Source organism: Corella eumyota, chromosome 1 (genome assembly GCF_963082875.1).
Source record: "Corella eumyota chromosome 1, kaCorEumy4.1, whole genome shotgun sequence".
Lineage (NCBI taxonomy): Eukaryota > Metazoa > Chordata > Ascidiacea > Phlebobranchia > Corellidae > Corella > Corella eumyota.
The window spans coordinates 11,221,109-11,246,274 of record NC_137490.1 but is presented as its reverse complement, the minus strand read 5'-3'; the positions used below and the strand labels follow the sequence as shown (position 1 = coordinate 11,246,274).

Below are 25,166 nucleotides of genomic sequence, written 5' to 3'. Positions count from 1 at the left end.
TTCTGCGTGGTAGCGTAGATGTAAAGGTAATAATCTATGAACCCAAGGGTAAGTAGTTCGAACCCGATCATCATCTCTTTTTTCATGTTATTGTAATTTCAGTCTTAATGCTAAATATGCAAAAAACGCAGTTTTTGAAGCACTGTGGTGGCTTAATGTTTAATAAAACGGTTACCAATCTTAGCTTCATAGGCTCGATTCCAACCAGCGCCATGCTCAAGCTTAAAAATCTTTTAATTACGTAAATCCTTGTGCTCACTTAAATGAAACTAATTGTACTCGAACAGTTATTTACCTGTACTCAAACGTTGACAAGCAGTCAAACTTTCATATACAAGTAACAGTCATTTAAACTGCGTTAAAGTCACATTACTTTAAGCAATAGTCTTGCTTTAAATCCTTTACTAAAAAAAACACAACAGTTGCGTGCAAATCCTTTATTGTATTTTACACCTTCAAATATACCCACCAAACATCACTGCTAAAGAAGTGATTTTAAAATTGGATACGTCTTAGTACAATTAGCACAGGGTAGAATCGGCAAGGCTTCTGACTTAGGTTCAACGCTTGTGAGCAGCACAGAAAAACACAATTGTATGAAATAAAGTGAAGTGAAAAAACTAAAAAAAATTGACAAAAAACAATACTTTGGAACGTAAAAAGTATAGTACAAAATAAGATATAAGAAATGCTGGTACTGCAGTGGTAAATTAATAATTACAAAATTATTGTAAACAAGAAAAACGTTGTACAAACTATTGAAATTTAACAAATTTAAACGTAATAAGCAAGTAACAAAAAAATGGAACAAATGTAAAAAATAACTTGTAAAGAATGACCCTTAAAATACGATTTAATTAATAGCGAATTGAAAGTACGATGATTGATAAGAAACAACATTAAAAATTTTAAATGATTTAAAGTGCAACACTTATTTAATGAAATAGTGTAACAATAATGAAATAATATAAGATAACATCAAATGCATACGAAGGACAAGATTACACAGGTATGTTATACGTAAGACTCTTCCGCATTTGCTAGTTCCTTAAAACCATAAAACTTAAACTGTCGCGAGTCGTGTTTGTTATCAGACAGGGAATGCCTTGGATTACTTTTCAACGAACGCCTGGTACGCATGGAAGGAGAATTAGTTTTTTCTGGATGTTTGCGTGACAAGTTATCGACGTCGTAAGAAACTGCTCGTTTTAAAATGGGAGTTGTTACTGGCGTAAGATTTCTTGCTGATTTTCTGTTACCGAAAGCAAGGGACTCTGACAAATTAAACAGGTCAACGTCGTTTAATTTTGAGGAACGCCGCGTGCGTGTGTTGTTATTATTTTCTTCCGGCAAATTTTCGTAACCATAAGAATTTACGTTATCTTCTGCAAATTGATTGAATGGCACAGCTCTTAACGCTCCAGGTCGAGTTAAAACATTTTCTTTGCGTACCCGTGGTTTACCAGTTTTAAAATAAGTTTGTTGGCTTATTTGAGGCCTTAAATTGTTTTGGGTATCGAAGGTTTGATTCATTTTTTCTAGCAAAGAATCCAAGTTAACAAACGAAGCAGGCATTGAATTTTTTCGGGTAAAATTTTGTTGTTGCATTAAAGTTTTATGAACAGAAATGTTATCCGTTGTAACCGATTGCCTTTTGTGTTTTTCACAAAAACTTGCTCGATCGTTATATATGCTACAATTGTCCTGCGAATCGTTTTTTTCTCGGACAGGAGAAGACATGGATCTGTTAAAGCAATCAAACGAAGAGGATCTGGCTTGGGAACAAGAAGATTGAAACCTTCTCGTAAAAGCTGATCCATTACTGGTGAGGAAGTTTTCGCAAGAAGATCCGTTTTTGTTTTCATCTATATCACCTATTTGCGTTTCCCTCATCGCAGAAACTTGAATAGGCAAGCTAGAACTAAAACCATGTTGGCCTTCCTTAAATAAACCGCTTGCTTTTATTTTGTGCATCCCACTGAATTTACCACGTGGTTCAATTTGTTCAAACGACACTAGGTCTGTCGTTTTTATTATTTTACTTGCTGTATCCTCAGGGCTATTTAAGGAATGTTTCTTTTCGGTTAAAATAGCTGCATTTCGGCTTGATCGCCTGCTACTTCTGCGCCGAACTCGTCGGGTAGGTTTTTCTTCTTCCGATTTGGGGGAAGATCGTTTAATTAACGGTGAATTATTAATAATGTCTTTAACCACGTCAGTGTTATTATGTTCACTTAAAAAGTCGTCAGTACTAGTTTCCCGGAGCTTTCGAAGGTATTCCTGCGCTAATATATTTTCAGATCCCATGTCTAAAACGTTTGTCAAATCAATGTTTTTAACATTATTGTTGTTGCAGTTTGAATTTTGAGCACCAACAGAATTAAAGGAATTCTCCCTTTCTTTTCTTCCCTTATATAGGAATTTAAGGGCACGTTTACTACAACTACTGTTGTCTTCAAGTGTGAAACTTTCTTGTATAAGTTGTGGAGGTTCTAAATAGAAAAAATATAAAATTTAAAAAAATTATATTGACATTAAAAAAAATAGTCAAAAAACATTTGATTTAAATAACCTACCTGTTGGAGTAATGGCATATTTGTAATGTAAAGGGGGCTCTGACAAACGCCTCTGTCTTTCTTTGGTTGTGTTTAAATTTTCATCACTCAAATAGTCTTCAGCATACATATTTTTTCCAGTGTTATTGTTTTTGTTTTCATTAGAACCAGGTGTTAGCCTTCCGTCGCTCATATTTGCCTTATCCAGCGAAAATTTATTGATTTTTATCCCGTCTTCATCGTCGCCACTAAGGGTCGTGAATCCTGAGTCGTTGCTCAAGCTGCAAACATCGTAACGGGATGACGATTTTGATTTTAACTTTTCACAATTTTGTTCACCGAGCTTGCTTAGAGAGACTTCAAGGTCACGTGATGCTTGCCGAATAACAAGTTGGGCTTCAATGATGTCGTGGTCCAGGCTGTCCATGGACGCAGTTATCTATAACGCAATATATAGAAATTACTACCAATAAAATGAACAGCCCCTTATTTCACAAATGCAGTACTAAAATGGATTCCAACTTAGAAACTTAACAGGTTAACCATTAAATAAATCATGTTCGTAGTAGTAAAAAATTACCTCTGTATTCATAAAAAGGCGTTTTCGAATTTGTATCCTGGTCGAATTACTTCTGTCAAACTCTGTTATTTTTTCTTCATCAGAGGTAATGTCGTCGAATCCCGAACCAGTTGTTTCACTTTCCGATATTTCTTCTTTTTTTGTCGTCAAATCATCTTCTAAAGATAAAATTAATAAAGAATTGTTTATACTCAAATATTAAATCTTAGTGGTTTAAATTCTCCATTTTTGTCGCCCATTTAAAATTTTTATGGTTCTATGTTAAAATCTGCAATTTATTAATATGATCTAACCCCTACTATAGTTAACAAAGTTATGTTTAAAGTTAAAATACCTTGTTCGGAATTTTCTTCCTCGCCGTTCGGTAAAGATTTAAAAATTTCACACGATGTCGAATCAAATATTTTGTCAAAATTGATAGTCATAAACTCAACCAGTTCAGAAACCTATATTTAAACACTTATATTACTTAACAGGTAAAGATTAATGAAATTACAAAACACAACCCGAGACTGGGTCAGGCAACTCGTATTATAATGTTTAGGTCGTGAAGTTGACCTTTCCATATCGAGGATAAAAATATATGTATACATAAAAAATAAAGAGATTTTTAACAAACTGACCTTTTTTGATAGTTCAGTTTGCATACTGATATCTGAGTCGACAGGAGACCATAGTAAACTAGGTGCAACACATACAGCAAGGTTAAAAGCTGTCATGTTATTTTCTTCGTGGTTTAAGGAAATGTGGTTCATCACAAACATAAGGTAAGTAAGAAGGCTTCGATTTACCTCATCTAGGGTATCGATCAATCTAGAAACAAAACATTTTTTAAGTTTACATATTTTGGTTGATATGTTTATTTTTAAAGTTAAACTTTACCGACACAAAACTGAAATTTCCTAGGCTAATACAACTTTGTTAGTAAGAGTACTTACGAAACTAGAGATTGGATTTTATCTTCGTCATCATCTTCCTTCATGGCATCTACCCACTGAGTGTGCATTTTATATCTAAGAAGAGACTCGGGAATAGATCTAAGAAAATCTTTAAGCAATGCTGCCATCACGTGGATTTGTATGTCAGAAAAATCAAACTCAAAATCTATTGATCAAAAAATTTTTTTGTAATTTTTAATTTTTTATTTAAATTAAAAATAATTCTTAACCAGATTTTTTTATACCTCACCTTCACTTATCTTTTTCTTTGTTAATTTTACATTTTTAACGTTTGCTGATTTACGAAAAATACCATTTGTGGTCGGGGCCTTTCGATACAACACTTTTAACATTGTCTATAAAATAAATAGAATTGTAAATTACCAAAAAACAAACATAAAGTTTGGAAATATTCTCATTTAGACAAAGAATAGATTTTATGTTTTTACCATTATTGGTGCTGGTATTTGGCCTTCTTCGCAAATAACATTCAAAGGCACTCCAAACAATTTTGGCGAATTCGGGTCAGATAGTGAAGTTGGAGACTGTAATGCAGACGAACCACACGATTCACAAGTGCCGCTAGACGGCGCATCAGAGCTGGGGTGTCGCGCACAAGTTGTCCGCGATAAATCTTCACTTCGCTTTCTACCCCAATTGAACGAAAATATTTGGGTCTTTGATTTTAGGCGAGATATACGACGTTGACTGTGTTCTGTGAAATTCGACTATTTTAATTTGTTTGTCTAATAATATGTATCGTATTTTATTGTTTTATTGAGTAGCTCAAGAGAAAAAAAATATTTTTAATTAGGCAGGATCTTCAATACAACGTTAATAAAAATAAATCAAATTTAATATTATTAATTCATTACTTTTGTTAAAAATTATTCAGGAGAAAAATATTACAAAAACGGAATTTTTAACAAAATATTTTTTTCTTTTAGAAATAGTTTACCGTATTGGAATTTAAATGGCGTGGTATTCCTTTTCAACAACATGAAATTGCAATCAAATCTTGGGCTTAAATCTTCGTTTGAAACATTGCGTAGAATGTTGTAATCAATATTATCGCCAGTGTGACCATGGTTAGCACTAATTGCATCACGAACACAGCTCATTCTGATCGCATGAGGTCGCTCGTGTCCTAAATCGCAAAAAATAATATTTTTCGAACCGTTTGTTAAAATAATAATTCCCAAAAATGTTCTATGAAAAAAGTTTAATAAGTTTTTATGTCAATTTTATTTCTTTTTTTATATTTGTGAACTAAATTTGCAAGTCGAGAAAAACATAATTTATGGATGATACTATTTTAAGTCTCTATTAACATATTTGGATAATGTTAGCCACAAGTAAAACAAAGTAAACCGGTTTAAAAATAAAAATATCGGTAAGTTAAAAACATGTTAAGTGCTAATTAACGTAAATGATTAGTATATCTGTCAGCATTAGTTTATCGTTTTTGTAAGGGGATCTTATTGTTTACACTAACCTATTAGCGGTAGTTCAAAGGCTTCAAGTTAATTTTAGTTTATAAATAAATAACGAAAGCAAACCTTATTCTCAATATTAACTTGATTGAAAAATCTATATTGCCGAATTGAAAATATTGTATTTTATACTCTAGTGTTTTGAATACAATAAATTTATTTAATCGTAATTGGCATGCGCATTTAACGATATAGCCGGGAAGGCCTAATTGGATTAAAATTCCAACAGTCGCATCGGAATGCTTTGGAAAACGAAGCAAAGACAACGATGCTAAGCCAACAAAATGAGTACTGTGGACTTTGAATAAATCCATTTCCTTTCATTACGTTAAGTTGGTGATATCTTTTTATATGGGTGGCCAGTACAAACTTAAGGTCAGTAAAATGACCGGGCAGCGCTTTAAGAGAAACATATTTCGCATTCTTTTCATATAATCGCGGGTTACATTTCAGGTGACGTCACGACCTAAAGTTATATTTAACTAGCTTACATGAAGGCTCATTACCATTACCGTATCCAAACCAAACCTCACTAAACGCTAATTCTAAATGCCAGTTCAAAAATGTATTTACTTTTCTTATTTCACGGGAAGCTTAAAATTAGGTTGGATTGTTTACAAACTTACCTATTAGTGGGTACGAAGTTGGGTCTTTGCCTGTGCTCACCCATAACTGATAGTCGTCCGTGCTACCCTAAATAAAAGATCTTTATCATAACAGAGCATTTTTGAGATATAAATCACGAGCTCAAAGCATACATTTTACAGACTTAGCGTCTAAATTTATACCATATAAAAATTTATTAAAATTTTTTCTACATTTTGAAGCGTATATACATTAAACGGGCAAATTTTTTCGTTATGAAATTAAAAAACTTACTTCTAATTGTAAGGCTAATACAGTAGTGTCAAGAAAATCTCGAACGGACTCTTCGTTGTTAACGTTAATAGACTTTACCTAAAATAAAATTTATTTGTTTAATTATACTACAATAAAGAAAAAAATTTCTACTAAACAATGCTGCATTGGTAGAAAAAAATAAGTATAAAAGCATAAGTATACTATGTTTATAAATACAATAATTTTGGCTTTATAACTTACCACAGCTGAACGAGAGGTAGTTACTTGATTTGTGACTTTAATTGTGCAATGTTTTAAAGTTTCGTCCTCTCGTGCAAGTAAAATTAGTCTATAACATAAAAAATGTTTTCTCGTTAAATGTCCATTTATTAATATTATACTAAACATACAACAAAATATTTATGTTTGGTAAGTACATAGTGCAAAATATTTTGAGCCTACTGGTATTGTTATTATTATTTAGTTTGCATATTTAATTTAAAAATATTTACGCTTTGTTATTACTGTTATTTAGGTATATGCATAACAAGGATATCGTGGGATCAAAAATACTAAAAAAGCTGTTGGTAAAATAACAACACGGCTCTAAAATAACTTAGTACCACACCCATATAACGTTAATAAAGGCTATTCAGGATTAAGGGTGTAGTTATATTACATTACATATTGTACTGGTTTCGGTTTAGCACAGTTTTACAATACGACTAGACTGTTTGGTTTACAATTAAAACCGCAAAAACTGAAAACAAATGTTTGATCAAAGCAAATTAAAAGTAATGGCTATTTTTTGTTTAAGCCCACTAAAAACAGACATATTCTTGTTTAATTAAATTAAAACTAACGTAAAACATACTGACTGGACCAGACGGCGCTTTAGGGGGATAGTTTTTGTGATACTTGTGCTAGTGCAGTCGTTTTGACTACATTCCAAACTTACGTTATGCCTGCGACTTTGCCGTGTTATCAGCACAACTTTCTGTAACCTAATAACTTGTATACCAGTGAAGAATACATAACCTAGATATGGATTACATTTGAATCAAAGCAAATATCTATTTTGTATTCGCTTATAGGTCGTGGGAAATTTATTAGGTCAATTTATTATCTTTAAAACCTTTAAACAGAGTTTTTTGGAATTTTAGTTGTTGGGCTGGTCATTTAATTTTGAGATAAAACTACCTTAAGCGTATTAAGCAATATTTTGACATTTTATGCGAGTTATGCGATGTCGTATTAAAAATTATATTAACTTTTAGAAACTGAGATTTACATTTTAAAATTTATAAATTTTCTATGGTTACCTAAAACATTTTACCATAATCAATACTATCATCATACAAAACTAGATACTTAAAGAAACTTTGAAATAATACCTTTGTGTGTTTATTTATAACTTTAAAAATATTTTTGTGTAGGCAAGCAAGAAGTGTCTTAGCATCCTGTAACAGGCCTTAATTTATGTAATAATCCAATTTGACAGTAGGGTGTTATTATGAGTGGCTCCGAATTACAAATACCTGAAAAATTCGCCTCGCATGTTTAACTTTATATAAAAGAAATGCTAGAAATAGAGTCGGAAGTAAGGCTGCGATTACCTAATTTTCAAGGTAAAATGATATCCAGTCGCGCGCCGTGTGTGCTCCACTAACTAAAAATCAATCTGCTGCTTTTTGAAAGCATGCGAGTCGCTATTTGTGCTAAGTTTAGCGTAAAAATCGTTTTGAGGAGCTCGCTCAGCGTCGTGGTAAATCAAAAACAACAATTTTGTTTCAATTGCTGTTTTCGCGACACCGCACTTGAAGTAAATTGCCCACGCCGTATCTCACGAAATCGTACACAATAAGTAAACTGACATTACACGGTGCACTTGTGGTAATTATGCAACATCAACTTTTCTAATTTACCTGTTTAGGTCGTTGAACCAAAGCTGTTTGATTTCTGGAGAACTGTAAATTTGTAAAAACAAACATTTAAAAACATATATAAGTAGTATATTGGGTAACTGCAAAAGAGTTTCAACCAAAATTTCAACCAAACTAATATTAAAATAGCTATTGTGTAAAGTAAAAAAGGGTAACTAACCATAATGTTACTTGTTGGATTTAAAAAATGCATACCTGAATGTTGCCACCACGTTGGTTGTTGGCCAACCAATCACAAACGAGCAATCTGTCGTCTTGGCAACCTCGCCGACTTCGTTATTGCAATCTTCACTTAACCACATTTCGTTCAAGCGGATGCGATTTTTTAATTTGTGGTTTGAGCCCGATCTAAAATGAAGTATTGCAAAAGTTAAACAATACATTAAATTTGAGTTTAACATTTACAAAACCTTTTATTTACAAAAACGTTACAATAACAATTACATTTATGAGCCGCTAAGTCGTTTTTTATATTGAAGATAATTTAAAAAATAAATAAGGAAATAGTTACTTTAGTTTTGACAACAAAAGGATGTCGGAAAATAAAAACATATATCTTTCTTGGGTTTGAGCTCCAAAAGCTAACTGCACCCTTCCTTCTCTTATATATTGTCTATTACAACCCCCATTTAGGATTTGTTCTCCAAAACTTGGTTTTATTGTAAAAGGAAGGCAATCAACTTTAGCTTCGTCTCTATTTAATTAAAAATAAATAATTAATTAAGCTTTGGTTTTTTATTTGTGATGGTGATTGGTTTATAATTTCAACCTTTATACATATAAGAAAAAAAAAATTAAACTAAGAATAAGGTTATCATAAAAAAATGTGTTTAAAGAGACATTAAAAATGAAAGTTATTTATATGTTTACCCCCCTTTTTTATTTTTAACGACAGCTCAAAAATAATTGATGCAAATTGAACTATATTTAGAGTGGATTGCACAATTGTTAATAAAAACAAATAAAACTATGGTTGCTTTGGTTATTGCTTTACCCTGAAAGTATGATTTTGAATATCTTACTTGAAAAGTCCGCTTGTATTTTCAATCGAGCGTCTTGATCCAAATTTACTTGATCGAAGAACATTTCTTAATACCGCACTTGGCGCGGATTGTCTTCGGCGTGACATTTTTTTAAACTTTTCCTAAAGATTAAAAAAAAATGATTATAAATTATGTTTTTATATAATAAGAAGTGTTTTTTTTCTAATTTCCGCAATTTTTTTAAAATTTTAACAATTGTATAAAAATTTGGGAAAAAAGTATTTGTTTTAAAGAAAATGTATTTTCACTTATTTAATTGTAGTCTGCGTGTTAATCTAGTAAAAATAGCGCTTAACATATATTTCCAATAACTGCAATTTTTTTAATTTAAACAATGGTTTTTTTATCATATATGATTAAGGTAAAACAAAGTCTTATACATTACTAGAACAACATTATCCGTGTCTAACTAAGTTTTTCAATATTAAATAAAAGTTAAACCCGAATATAAATAAATTTTGCAAAAAAAAAGCTATTTTAAAAACAAATTAAGAACAATAAATTACCGATTTATAAATTTTGACATAAAAAAAAACTTTAAAAAACTAAACCAAAATTAACTTTACATTTTAACTTAGTAGTATGTTTTATATAAGTCTGTTATTAAAGACCTGTGCTAAATAAAATAATTTCTATTTGTCTGCACTTTTATTCCACTAATATAAGCGTTAACTAAACATAAGACAAAAAAGTATTTTAATCTGTGGTTGTTGGTTATTTTTCGCATCTTTATTCCGATTCTTTTCTATTACATTTAGCTAAAATACAACGAAGACTTACTATCCAATTCAAAACCTGTCACATTTCAAGTACGTTAACCTTGCTTGGTAAATAGCTCAGTAGTAAATTTCGCAAACCACGTTTCTAGTTTCCTTGTAAGCAAAACAAATTAGACTGACTCATTCAAATGACCAGATATAATCGCAAAGAAACCTTAACCACTATGAAATTTAAACACTTAACACTATGAAATTTAAACACAGCTGAAAATTTGATGTATTTATCGGGCTTCCGTTTCTTTGAGTAAACAACGTTAAACTTATTAAAGTTTGATATCTGTAAAATATAACCCTTCAATTATTGAAAATCTTAATTATAGCCTTGTTCTAAAAATAGTGAGAATATGCTTCTAAAAATAAATTTCTGTCAGAAAAATACTTGCGCAAAACCAAAAATAATTGACATGCGAATATTGAAATCGATAGTTCAGTTCCGAGTCCTGATTACCTTACGGACAATAACAACTTGAAAAAATAAAATTCCTATTCCATGCATTCATTACAAAACATCACAAAAACATCATAAACATACTATTAAGGATCACTTTAGTGCAACCCGATGTTTATCCATAAATCAACATCTATACTACATTAATCAAAGAACAAAGCGTCTTTTTCTTTCCAGTATTGTAATATTTTGTAAAAAATATAATAATGACTTCGGCGATGTAATGACTGTAAATAAATTAAATAGCGCCCGTCCTTATATGGATATTATAAATTTGGAGATTGGCACAAAGGTAAAACCACTTTGAACTAACGGCGATTTCGCAGTATATCTCTATGTACCAAGAACAATGCTTTAAAAAACAAACAGGTAAGTTCGGTAGGTAGCCACAAGAGATATGTGATTATGTGGGTAGGAATTATGGGCTTTAGTGCTTGCTGTGTAACTCCTATACAGCATGGATTGCCGGCCCACACATTAGTTTTAAAGATAATACAATTGAGGAAATATAAGATGTGTGTCGACTATACCAGTTATTAATTTAATTTGAAAAAATATTTTTCTTTTTTAAACACATATAAAAACAAACAACAGAAAAATTCAATAATGAAACTTTTAAAAATATCTTTTTTTAGAAAAAAATTGTCCTAAATAATGATTAAATGGTCGTAAATGTCATTAAGCTCGATCCGTGGTCATAAAATGTAATGTAAATGACGTTCCACCTTAAATTGGAATTGCATTCTTTTATTTATTTAAGAAAGTGCGAAGATTAGCCGCCTAAATTAATCTGTTTGGTTTGCTGCACCGAGTGTTGATTTACTGGGTCGTGCCTTTAACAAAGGCAAACTATATCATGACCAAGATCTGGTTAAAGATTTTCGACATTTCCTGATTTATGCGCTTTGTGTTTAAAACATTCTTTTACCGAGTTGAATCTACTGGCGGAAGATGCGTACTTAGGCTGTTGCGAATTTGTTTTGGGCTAATATTGACAGCAAACAGATACACACAAGCGTATTACGCACGTCGGAAAACACAGTGAAAGTAATTTGTGTTTACTGGACAAACAGTTAAACGTTCAGTTTCTGTTGTTTTGCAGAAGATCGGAAAAAAAACTTATAAAACCATTTTATTTAATACCTTTTGATTAGAAAAAATCAATCTAATGTACGTTTGACGTAATTTTTTTAATAACAAAAAGTCATTTCGACTTTCAAATTGTTTTAATAACAATATATTTTGTGGCAGGTGCGCCAAGTTTTAGTTTGTTTACTCTTATTCAAAACAAAATAAAGAAAACAGGAATTCTATTCTAACGCGAGCATGCCAATCTAAACAAAACTGCTGCACATGAATGCTAATAAACAAATTCAGAATTTCTATTTAATTTAACCACACTATTTAAATTATTGGCAAACTGAAAAAGTAATAATTATGGTTTGATATAAACGTGTTATAGTTAAGTGCGGTTTATCATTTAATTTTACTTTTTATTTCTAAATAAAACTAGCAAACATTGATAAATGAGCAATAAAATTGTATTTGGTTTTGGTTTTTGCACCCGGCTATTTATTTCCATTCAAAATATACTCACGTGATAAAATTGTTATTTCTTTATTTCAACGCTTGATTGAACATACGTCATTCAAAAAAATCATACTTAAAACTTAAATTAGACTTGACAATAGTTACTTTTATGGTCTGCAGCTATAAAATTGCACGTATTATCGTTAAAGTAAATTAGATACGAATTCTATAATGACAAAACCTTAACACATCTATAATTAAAGTTTAATAATGGTTTAATATTATATTACAAACAAAAATGGATCGCAATGTAATGTACTACCATGATATATACCTATAAGGCGTTTTAGTGTTTTAAGCTTGTGAGATATAACATACTAAGTTTGTCAGATTAGGCTGCGTATAACTGTCAAAATCAATAATTCTTGACTAAAAAAAGTCCGAATAAAAATGACTGTACGTGCTTTGTTTTTAAACGCTGTACCCTTTGTTTTTTAGCTTTCTTATTTCTCAGTACACAGCAATTTAAAATTTATTCTAAACATATTAGCCAGCGCAAATCACGATACAAGATTAAATTCACTACTTTGCATTAAATATTCTCAAGGCCATTAAGTCATGATGACAAGACGTTACAAAATTTTCTCCAAAAAATTTGAAAAACCCGTAATTATCCTTTAAATAATTGCCCGCTTTTAGCTTCGACATAGCAGGCAAATTGCTGCTATGAAATGCCCAGAACGGATAAAAACACAAAACTAGCTTTTCTTACAGCTCTTCTACTATGATTAACAAACAATTGGATTTATATTACAAAAATATAACCTAACCAAGATATTTTTTTTCAATTATATAACTGGCTAAAAAACATTTTATTCTTGCATGTTAAGCACCCCAAGGTGTCAGTCGACCTTTTGCAAATCAAAATACAATTTATTTTAACAGAGAAAAGAAGCGCGCGGCTAATATCTTTTATAAACGACCTAACATATCAACCTTTCTAACCGCTTTTGCCCTAACCAGCCCACAAGCGTGGCCCCACTGAAAAATGCTTTTGTTTTGATGCTGAATTAATTACTTAGGAATTTGGCCGCAGTTCAAAACAAAGTTTCGTCACTTTAATATTATATTACAAAATCGTTTTTCTCCTTAACTTTTAACTTTTGACCAGTACACAAAATATTTGCTTTATAATCGTTAAAAAATTTCGAATGATAATGATATCGTAATCGGCCAAAAGCAACTGAGCGAGTTTTTTTGCGGGCACAATTCGATCGTGTGTTTGCAGTTTTTCTTCCGTATAGGTTAAATCGCTTTGTATCATCGAATTACAAATGATTCAAAATGACAAGCGCTATGACAGCGATTGGCCACAAAACGTGCCAGAATGTAGTTCTTTGCGTTGGACAACGACATTGCTCTGTCATTAAAGGGTTAAAAAAGCCATTACATTCCTATCTCTGTATCAAATTTATATTAAACTGAGAAGCCACGTAAAAATACAAGACTATGTTGGTATTGAAAAATAAGCTACACAGATTTACTAGATTAGGCTACTATACTTGGTGTGTGTTTTAAACAAGATTTATACGTTTGAAATAGGTACATAAAAACATTTCAAAACCAACGGATTTATCTGTAATATTATAATGAGACTATAAAATACCTTGATCTAAAGGGATTTTGCACAAAAATAATCGCAATAATGATAATTTAAAAATAACGATATTATTTATTTGCCCGTTATTGAATAATAAAAGTTACACAACATCCAGTAAAGAATGTTGCACATCATTTTCGGCATTTTTAAAAGGAAGATTTTATATAGTGGCAAAACGATTCTTGCCAACTAAAACAAATAATTTGAAACCGAACTCACTATTACGACCAAAGTAATTAAAAAAAGAATTCCAAAAATTCCTCCTTTTCGTGGGGTCTCTTTTTTAAAATTTAACTTTGGGTAGGTTCACAATTTAGGTATATATTCGCTAAGTGTGACCACACGCGTTATCGTTTTGCCAGTAAACAATGTAATTTAAGATCCCCACGGCCCTAAAGAGTGTAAACGAAAAAGCCAATTAAAAAGGTATTGATTTATTTTTGGTAATAACTAATTTGCTGTTTTGATAATACATTCATCTTTGTTATTGTACGAACTGTATCTTGCGTTAAATTTTTTTTTTTTTTTTTTAAAGAATAATGTTTAACGTTGGCCAATTTCACACCTAGGTCCTTAATAGTAAAACAAATAAACAAATCTACTAAAATACAAAAAAATACCAAACGACCTCAACAAACCAAACAAGTGAACATTAAGGCATATAGGCAAGTATTGTAAGATTCTGAACCATATGTACTTTACGGTGCTCCGAAAATTTAAGACTGTAAAAATATAAAAATGTGAGAACCGTCAAAAAAAACAAAAATTATATTTATTAATTATCAATCATATATATTAACATTATATTACATATTATATGTTATGTAAGGAAAAAATGTTAAAAAACTGGCCTTCGGAATTTAACCATTTTTTTAAATAAAATTTTATTAAAACAAATAAAAACTCTACATTAACTTATAACAAAAATGCTTCAAAAATAAAGCATAACTGTAGCAAGGTAAATAAACCTTTAATGCCATTTTCTAAGTATGTGAACTCTGTTTAAAAAAAATATGCAAAATTTTGGAGTTATACATTAATGAATTGAAATAAAGCGGAACTTTGTTGAAAAAACATAAAATCACGATAAAATACCGTATCAATATCAAATTTGCTGCGTTGAATATTTTGTATAATCTTGTTTAAATCATGCTAAACAGCGTCAGCCATAAAACTTTTCGATATACATAGTTATAAACATTTTACAAGAACCGTAAAGGTAATAAGTATATTTGAGAAACGTGTTCTGCACTCATAAACCAGTTTTCTCGAAAAATACATTTGTATCAGATTATAGAGAATCAATTATAGTAAAAGCTAAATATTGAACGATTTTAAGGCAGAAATGTACTTACAGTCGTTTTTGTTTGATAGACACATGGTATAACACTTAACACCGACAACCTTCGATTCAATTTACTTTCACTGATTTCTTCCTCAGATAAAACGGGCAAATGTAAAATTTGACTCAAACCGATTGGCACTAAAACCGAAGCAGTAATATCATGCAGACTATCTATACTGCTAAACTTTCTTTTAAAATTTGTCGTCAACCCCATATTAACTTGCCTAGCCGTTGAATAAATGTGCTACAGAAATTTTAAGAATGCCGTACAGTTATATATTATATGATAGAATAAAAATAAATAAATGTTTCAACATTCTTAACAAACTAATAAAATCTACTTTTGAATAATTTAATTAACTGGGTAATGAATGTTTATTTTTTTGGCCTATTTTTAGTACCACTAACTGAAAAACAACAAAACGCCTCTTAATGAACTGACATTTTGCTGGTATAAAAAAGACCGAACTATGTTTCCCTTTTTATATATAAAAAAACATATATAAAAATGATAAATTAAAAACCAATATTTAAAAGGCTGTTGCAAATCAATATTAAGATGCCTGTAACTAAATATAGCACTTCTTACACAACAACAAGATTTAAATATTTTTTTTCATTGTAAATATTTCATATTTTTAAAGATTAACACAGATATATTTATTAGATTAAAATAACTTACTGTTGAATTGTTAAACGAATTAAGACTCCTGCTCTTATTCATAATTGGACTAATACTTTTCAAAATTGATTGTTAAAAATAAATTACATATCCCAATCACTTAAGAAAAAAAACGTTATCTAAAACATTTACAGGCAATTAATAAAAATTATATCATTTTAAGACTTGCAAAATTAAATTCAAAAACATCTAAAAAGTTAAATTTTGTTTTTCATTAAAAACCTGTTGCGGGATTTAGTCTTTAAATCAATCTACACAGCTGATTGATAACCAAAAAAATAACACCCAAAGCAAATCAGATTGAATAGTCGTGCATACGCAAAAGTTATTTATTTCACATTAACAATACTATGGAGTATCTAGTTACAAAAACCTATAGCATGTACGTTGCCCGAAGCATTGGTAAACAAGGCCATTAGGTGCAATTTAGGGTGCGTATACCTAGAGAGTTTTTTATTTAATTTTTTTCTAATATTCCTAGTGACGAAACAGGAAAATCGCATCTCGTTTTCACCAACAAAACTAGGATTTTATGCGTTTATTTAAAAAAAAATTATAGGCAAAATTATAATGTATATCTAGCTTTATTATTTCGTAAGTAAACTTGGTTATGGCCGCATGTTACTTGTAAATAAGGACAAACAAAAACACTTCTGTATACTAACACACAGCTCAATTTTATTTATTAGTCGATTGCCCGCTCTACTATTCTCGCATTTTATTTGTTATATAAAAGCAACAAACTACTGTATGCAATTAATAATTTACACGCGCACCGCAAACGGGGGATTTTTTTATTGCAAAGGCGTTTAAATTGGAAGCGAAACCTTGCTGGTACGAAAAAAAGTTGTCTAACATTTTAACTATATATGTTACATTTGCTCGTGTTTTTATAAAATTTCGTCTCAACCAACGCAAACAAAAATTAGTTAGACTGAGAACTTTTTTTTTTGTAGCTAAAATGTTTATAAATTTGTTCACGGCCGGAAAGTCTTAGCAAAATGTCACAGGACCTTATCCAATAAGAAATCAACCACGCATGAAAAGCAACATGCTTTTAAAATCGCTAAGTTCTCTTAATGTGGATGTTGGTATTATAAATCATTTTCCTTTAAAACAAATAATCTAGCAATAGATTTAACCGCTGTAATTATGGACTGCAAAAAAGTGCAGTAACAGTTTTATAGAAAAAATGTATAAATTATGTTATCGAAAAGTTGTTATTTGATCAAAGAATGTTTAAGTGTTGTGTTCACATATTAGGTTCACACATCTAACGCAACTGCCAATTAGGCATAAAAGAAAACAACCGCAAAAGTTTAATGTACCTGAACGAGCGGTGATAACAGAAATTGCTCATTAGCCTTGACATTACTTTCAGTTTGTTTATCTGCCTCGCTTAACTCCGCATCGCCACCTGACGCCGAGTCAGCAACGACCTTCATTAAAGTATTGTCATAATAAGATTAATTTTTTAAAAATTGTAATCTATTTTTAGTTTAATATTTTTTTATCATTCCACAATCAATGACAATTCAATAAATTTGCTAAAATTATAATTACTGTTTGGGTAAAAGTTTAAATTTAAAATGCATAACCGAACTAATTGTCCGTCATTAGGCTATAATAATCAAATTTAAGTTTGTTTTTGATTTTAATTTTATTTCAACTCGTAACCATATTAGGAAAAGTAAATACACTTTGCTTACCGCAAATGCAGTTCTCATGATCGAGGAATTCGTGTTATTCTCCGCACAGTGACTCCCTATCACGTCGTTGGGCGATTCGCTCACAATCCAAGATTCGTCGAATAACTTGAGATCGTTGTGTGGAAAACGACCTTGGACCACGAGTAAGAGTAAATCGTTCTCACTAATGTCACCTAAATCACCTAAGTAGTCCATGACTGAGTTCTATATAAATATAACAAAATACAAAATTGTTTAAATCTTAATCTTATTTAAAAAAATATATATACAACATGTAATAGTTTACCGATTCTAACTTGATTTTTTGGTTATTTTTTTCTTAACAACTTTTCAGAATTTTTTATCTAGTTGCAAATAACATAATTAGTAGCAAAACAAAGATTTCTTTATGTTAGAGTTTTATATACACCACTTGTTTTAAAGTCAATAGTTTAAAATCTTTTTTTACTTGTTGATAAGGTATCATGGTTTACAATAATAATATAGACTTATCTTATAAAAACACTTATTAAAAATCTTGCTAAGATAAACTACCTTATTTATTAAACAATTAGCAAGGCTTTACAAATGTTTAACTGTTTCTGGTACGTTACTTAACATACACAATATATTCTACACACCTACACATTAACCAAAATAAAGCGATTCTCTGTTTCGTTAACTACAGTAACCAATATATCGCCATACGCGGTTTTACACATGAAATGATTACTTATTCAATTTTGCCATTTAAATAAGAAAAGCACAACGCGACCTAACTAAGGTGAATATTATGATAAATGTTTTTTTATTGTGCTGAAGTCGAGCGTTTCGATTAGCCCATACGTCATAATACTTATGTATTATTTGATAATGAGTTTACGCGTGAGCTTAATTTATTCAAACTCCTTGTGCTTAAGATAAAAAAAGTTAAAAAAAATTTTAACATACGATGCATTCCAAAAAATCGAAAAAATGAAATGTTTACAATATTTTTATGTAAAATTTAAATTTAAAAATCTTAGTTTTAATTATTTTTCCCATTAAAAACAATTCATTTAACTTTTTTTTTAAATCACATTAGGTGACAAAAAACAATTAACCTAAAATAAATATTACTTACCTTATGCATTGGGAGATTTATACAACCAGTGACTGTACGATGCTCAGGAGCACGTGTTACTGTGACGTAGGCTGGCGTCATAGTGGCAGCTAGACCGCGTGATATCACACCAAAATGTGGATTTAATTTTTTCAATTTGTTTGAGTTTTTGTCTGTTGTTGTTGACGGTTTGAAAACCTTTAAAAATAAATAAAATGTTAAACAAATTTAATGTAAAAAATTATCTAATTTCAGACTGAAACCTGAAAAATAAAAGTTAAATATAAAAGTAAAAAGCTAAAAGTTTGAATGAAATTCGATGTAAACCTATTAAGAGTTATAATCCAGATGCCCTTACCAATACTTTAAACCTTAATTGGCACTGTTTACGTCATAGAAATGATTTTTAGCAGACTAACCTCATCATACTCGTCGCTGCAAGTCTCTACGGGATTACGCCCGTTAGCGACACCATGCGGTAACGCGCCAGTAAGTGAAGTTCGACAAAATTCGACCAGACTACTTCGGTGAATTTTTTTATCGTTTGCAACCGACATTTTTAATTTATATAACCATAAATAGCTTTTTTAAAACTTTTATAATAAATTCAATAATGCAAATCTAAAAGATAGATGAGATTTAAACGTTGGCTGTCTTTAAACAACATTTTATAATTTAAACTACACTGTTTAACCTTACCTTTTTTACTTAGCTTATACTAAAAATACTACTCCTTATATTAACAAAGTTTACATCAACTTATGTAAAAATACAAATTAAATATACCGCCAAAGATAGTTTTTGCAACGACGTCCTTTACCTTGGCACACAGCATTTTAAAACTAAACTAAATTCAGCGACGAAGGTTAAAACTCGAACGTCCGCCAATCAATACAAAGTGAATAAAAATGGCTACAAAGAGCGCATCCTAAATTAATAATTAAAGTAAATAAATCACGGAACCACATCCTTCACCTAAGAACTCGCTTAAAAATTTTCAAAATTTTTGAAATCGAAAGTTCGCTTGAGTTTGGTATAAAATCGAGTTAAACTCAAAATCAAATTTAAAATTGATTTTCGGTAGATTAAAAATACTTTTTCTTAAAATTCTGTCATTTGAAAAACGCAAAAAGGTTTGTTTGTCTTTCAGATAAAACAGTTTAAAAACTGAGTAGCCACATCTGCTTTTATGGCACGAGTTAATTAATAACTGTAAATATTTATCAAAAAATTACTTTTTACTTGATCTTTGGACTAGGTTAAGATTTAAATTTAATACAAACTTGATTAGTCTGTGAATCTGGTATTTGAATGTTGGCTGGTTTTAAAGGAACAGTTTTGTTGTCTAAGTTTTATGCTAAAAAAAACACCTTTTATAATATGAGCAACTCTTTTATTATATAAAAAACCTTTTTTGAAAATAAAACATAGCCTACGAGCATAGCATAACTTCTCTAATAATAAACAACCTAACTTTACTGAGTTATTAATACAGGATTTTTTTTCCATAACAAACATTGGATTCTAGATCGGAAAGTGTCAATTAGTCATTCACAGTATACCGGTCTTATTCAAATCACAAAGCCTTTAATAATTAGGTCGTATAATACACAATAGCGACGCGTATGGTAACGGATTACTATCGTATCACCGAAAACCGTTTTACCGAATATTTATTTGACCGAAAACAAGTGTTTAAATACTCCATTTTACGGAAAACAGTTATTCTTTATTAATTTCTTCTTACCCCAACCCCCCTCCAGAAAATACTTTTTAATTTCTAAAAAAATATTGACCCAAATTTAGGTAAATTTTTTTTTTTCAAATTATGGTTTTCGAGAAAATAAACATTCGGTCAAGAGGTTTTCGGCAATAAGCGAATACTAGTTATATCAGACAAAAAAAATAACGATACATTTAACTTAATTTATTCTTGCAACAAATTTCTAATAAACAATATTTTGATCTATGTAGTTCGGAAATTCTTAAGACAACAACGAAATAATTAAATTACGATCCTTGTTAAAAATTTACACTGTTTCTTTTTAAATCTAGAAAAAACGGTAAAAACGAATCCTAATAATTTTACATGCCAATATATACCAATAACTTACTAACACTAAATTAACAGGTATATTTTAACAACAACGTACTTTTGTATGGGTAAATTTTACATAAAAAAAAATTAACAAGTAATTTTACGTTATTTAAAAAGGTCGAACGAGTGCATATAAATAGATGTCAATAAAAAACAAAATATTTAAGTCTACCGCTCTAGATTTGTGACTTTACTAATCGGGCTGATATTTTATGCAATCGGGTCAACCGAGTTTATATCAGTGACGTCACAAGCTTTTTGTAACTTTTTGACGACAGAAATTGATCCTAAGTATTTATAACCTTGCAAGGATATATGTTTTGGCGTTTGGAGAGATTAAAAAAAGGATTTTTTTTAAATCTTAAAATTGTTACCCAATTAGTATAATTTTTTTTAATTTAAGTAATCGGAACATTTTTAATAGATTATATTATGATCGAATCTATGCGCTTGAAATCCAATTCTCTTAAAAGCATAAGAACATAACAAAGTACGTAATATACTTTAAATAAGATAACAAAAATTTATAAAAAAGATACAATCTGATAGCGTGTAAGCTATATAACAAGAAATACCTTTGTCTAATTTATCTAATAGCCTATATAGAATGATTTAAACATACATATTATATTGTTATACATATATGAGTCTAATTTTTAACAAAACGCCACTTTAACTACGCTATTACTTTTGGTACTATACAACTGATTCATAAATTCCTGGCATTTTTAGGTTAGAAAAAGGCAATATATCCAGTACTCATAAACCCTGACTAATAGTCCACTTTCTAGTTCTTATATAAAGGCCGCTGTGGACTAAAAAAACTCAAAAAGATATCGGAAATAATATAAACTAAAGAAAGAGATGATACTTATGACAGTATTGTTGTTATAACTAACCCGATATCCCGTGCCAATCTAGCTTATAAACTTACAAACACAACAAAGTGAAAAGAGCGGGAAATAGACTTAATTAAGAGGGAACACATCATTTTGTTTAAATCTAAAACTAAACTTGAATATGAAATTAAATTAACTCTATTTGTAAAAGAAGTTACTGACCCTTACTATATTGAAATTTTAACACCACATTCTTAATAAGTATACCTAATTTTGTGTATTCCACAAACAGACACCCCTGCCATTTCCTTTCCTATAAAAATAAGCTGAACTAATCCGAAATTTCAAAAGATCTTAGATTTAACTAACTAAAACAACAAAAATCGAAGCCAAATTCACCGAATTAATAAAAATATAAAGAGGGAAAACGCAAAACTATTTTTTACCGTGAAAGTTAATCCCCTTTAATCAAACCTAAAAATAGTTAAGCTACTTATTACGCATGCATAAATGTAAACAATTTTACAACTGTGGTGCAATATATACTGTAATATTTATACCAATATTTATTTATATATTGGCGCAAATTTTAAAAACGCCTACTGTAAAATAAGGTTTATAATAACTACTGCACTTAAAAACCTAAACAAAAAACAAGCAGGACCGGACCGGCGCATACTGTTATGCAAGGCTTATGCTAGTGATTAAAAATGTAGTCAAGGCTGCAAAGTTAGTCTGTAACAGCATAGGTCTTAGGTCTACAGCGTGTCTGATATCATAGGTCTACAGCGTGTCTGATCTCACTATCATTTTTACCTTCATAACACTTACAGAAATACCAAACTAATCTAGTAAGTGTTGGAGCACGCTATGAGCAGTGTAGTCAAAACAAACAACTAAATTTAAGATATGATCGAAATTTTAAGTGTAAAAAACTCATAGTTGGGTAGTTTAAAGCAGATCGCTTACGCTCCTAGCATTTTTCAATTTACGATCGCTGTAAATATGTCAGCCAACTAATTAGCCACTTGTTGCAAGGCATGAGATAACTGACTTATTAAGAATAAAAAGATTGACCTTTTGTTATCATGAGATGTAATGATTAAGTATTTACTGTTATTACGCATAAACAAATTACTTTTTTTATGACATTTTAATCGTTCAAGAGTTCAATTGTAAGGTTTATTATCTTTGGCATTGTTTTAAATTAAATCTGTTATTAGCAAAAGCTGAATTAAAATCAGAGCTTATAGTAAACTTATTGGTTTTTAGCAAGCAATATTTTGCCCCTTAAGTTCCCTTTAAAATCACCAATTTAAAATTTTAACGTTTTTTACCCATTTTTGCTCTTCTTTATCGATGTAAAACTGCATTAACGGGAAATTTTAAATAATTAAACTAAAGTGACAAACGGTTGTTAAGGTAAACATATGCACAATGGGGCGTAGTGTTAAATTTCAATAGTGACGTCAGTATTTCAACCACGTGTTTGTATTCGAAATTAAAAATTTTGATTCTCACCGTTTTCAAACAAAAATGTAAGTTTCGGGTAAATTCGTTTGCAGCTGAATCGATTTGCATGTTTGAGATTGAGAAATTACTTCTTATATTTCTTATCAAACTACTTATATTTTTTATCAATCATTAGAATGAAAAATATTAAAATATTCACGTTAAAAATGAAGGGCATCGAACTTGCTCTTTGTGTTTCATCTAAGCTGGAAGTTTTGTTAACTTCTTTTCGCCTGTAGGTAAATAAACATTGTTTAATATTGAATATTATAAAATTTGATTTAGTGAAATTATTGTGCAACAAAAATCAAAAAAACACATTCGACAAAGTAAATTAACAAATAACACTTATTATTATGTTATAATTAAAAGTGAGCAACCTAAAAAACCAAAAGCCTTTTCCATTTTACCTGGTTATATTAGGAGTTAGTGTTTTTGTAACATCGCTAAACTGGGAAGGTTTTTCTTGGAGACCTAAACAAGATTTCCATTTAACGAATATAACCAACAAGTCGATGAAACTAATATTTGAAAAAATATGTACAACAAAAAAAATTAAAGAAGGGAAGTTATTAATATTGTCCAAAAAATCACCAACTTGAATAAAAACCAGCAAATGCTTCTTTTATTTCGTTATCGCATTGCATTGTGTTTACCTGGTTATATAAAACGTCTTATATATAAACCAAACTGATAATTACTGGAAATTCAAGTTAACCCGTAATCAGTGGACTACCTGCTTATTAGTTATTACAACTGCCACTTCAGTAAGGCATTATTAAATGCGCTAATAACCATTAAGTTAATAAAATTCGCATCGTTACTTTATGTAAATATATACACATTTGTGGTATTAACACTTAAAAACCACCCGTTTAAAGGTTTTCAATGACAAGACACTTTTTAAATAAATAAACACTACAAGTTACTTAAATTTGTTAAAACATATTATCTTACTTACAAACACTATTAAATCTCCATAGATTCTTTTGTTTATGTGGCTTTCTAAGAGACATATTTTTGACATTAAAATACAAGATATAGCACCCTGATTTAGCTCACCTTTACCTGCTTTACAATAATAATGCTTACTTAATCACGCAGGTTCACTAAGTAAGATGCTAAAAGATACAAAAAAAACGTGTTTAAAATACCTAGTACGTCGCTTAGGGTGTTAAAAGTTACCTAATAGCTACAAGCGATCGCTGCGAACAGAAAACTCCTCTATTTAAACATTTCTCGGTATTTTAAACACTACTTTACAAAGTGGTAGATTATGTTAAATAAGATATGAAAACAGTTTGCTTTATCAACTGTTTAAAACGACAAGTAAAAAACGTTATTACACCAAAAGGCTTGCATAATAAATGTGTTTATTTACCGCATAAAATGCCACAAAGTCGATCGCTTTAGAGACCTTAATGTAATGGATAAAAAGTAATGTTTTCAAACAGTCGATCACAATGAGAAATCGGTAACACAATCGATCACGTGATAAAAATGTTGTTATGGAAACAGCGTTGACTTTGCCTGGTTAACAATAACGACGATTTTAAGGAAGTCGAATAAGAGCAAATTGCCTACAGAAATATTTGCGCAATGACGCAGTTTATTTGAACTTCTGGTAGCTTAAAAACTTTTAGGCTGTGGTATCTGTATTAACAATTTTAAATATTTTTATAGTTTATAATACACCTTACTATATTTTCTAAAATTTTCTAACCCTACAGCTTGAAATTTTTTAATGTTTAATAAATTAGTTTGTTTTAAAGAGCTGTGTAATTTATTAAGCTACATGGTTGACTTATTTAATAAAATGTCGCCGGATGCTGGGGATATGCTCAGCCCTTGTGCTTACATCCGAACCTATAATCTGTCCTGTATAATTTTAAAATAAAATCCTTGATAATTTTTAAATATTTGAATTATTAGGCATGGCCAAATTATAAGACATCAAACCTAACCTTGCCCTTTCTCTTATATTCTCTAAACCTCTATTTGTCAAAGCTTACCGAAATAAATAAACTGGCAAAAATTCCAAAATAAATAAACTCACAAAAAATTCCAAAAAAAAAATTTGTCTATTTGATG

At 30.1% G+C, this 25,166-nt stretch overlaps 1 protein-coding gene across 4 annotated transcripts; it reads right to left on the bottom strand.

Annotated features, from left to right (window-relative positions):
* Positions 1–450: 450 nt before the first annotated feature.
* Positions 451–24,154, bottom strand: LOC145747807 (uncharacterized). Of its 4 annotated transcripts, XM_082564914.1 has the most exons (22): positions 24,037–24,154; positions 23,486–23,549; positions 23,236–23,308; positions 18,648–18,824; positions 17,546–17,749; positions 17,165–17,275; positions 9,372–9,493; positions 8,861–9,043; positions 8,545–8,697; positions 8,332–8,373; positions 6,668–6,755; positions 6,446–6,523; positions 6,193–6,259; positions 5,032–5,220; positions 4,523–4,788; positions 4,324–4,429; positions 4,074–4,239; positions 3,759–3,948; positions 3,470–3,581; positions 3,136–3,293; positions 2,577–2,994; positions 451–2,492 (listed from the first exon to the last, which is right to left on the bottom strand). In XM_082564914.1, the coding sequence occupies exons 1-22, from the start codon at positions 24,089–24,091 to the stop codon at positions 1,015–1,017; spliced, it is 4,500 nt and encodes a 1,499-aa protein (XP_082421040.1). In that variant the 5' UTR covers positions 24,092–24,154; the 3' UTR covers positions 451–1,014. The 4 variants fall into 4 exon arrangements, with proteins under 4 accessions (XP_082421040.1, XP_082421041.1, XP_082421042.1 ...); XM_082564915.1 differs by lacking the exons at positions 23,236–23,308; positions 23,486–23,549; positions 24,037–24,154 and adding an exon at positions 19,046–19,159; XM_082564916.1 differs by lacking the exons at positions 17,165–17,275; positions 17,546–17,749; positions 18,648–18,824; ... (1 more) ...; positions 23,486–23,549; positions 24,037–24,154 and adding an exon at positions 15,837–15,951 and having other exon boundaries at positions 452–2,492.
* Positions 24,155–25,166: the final 1,012 nt, after the last annotated feature.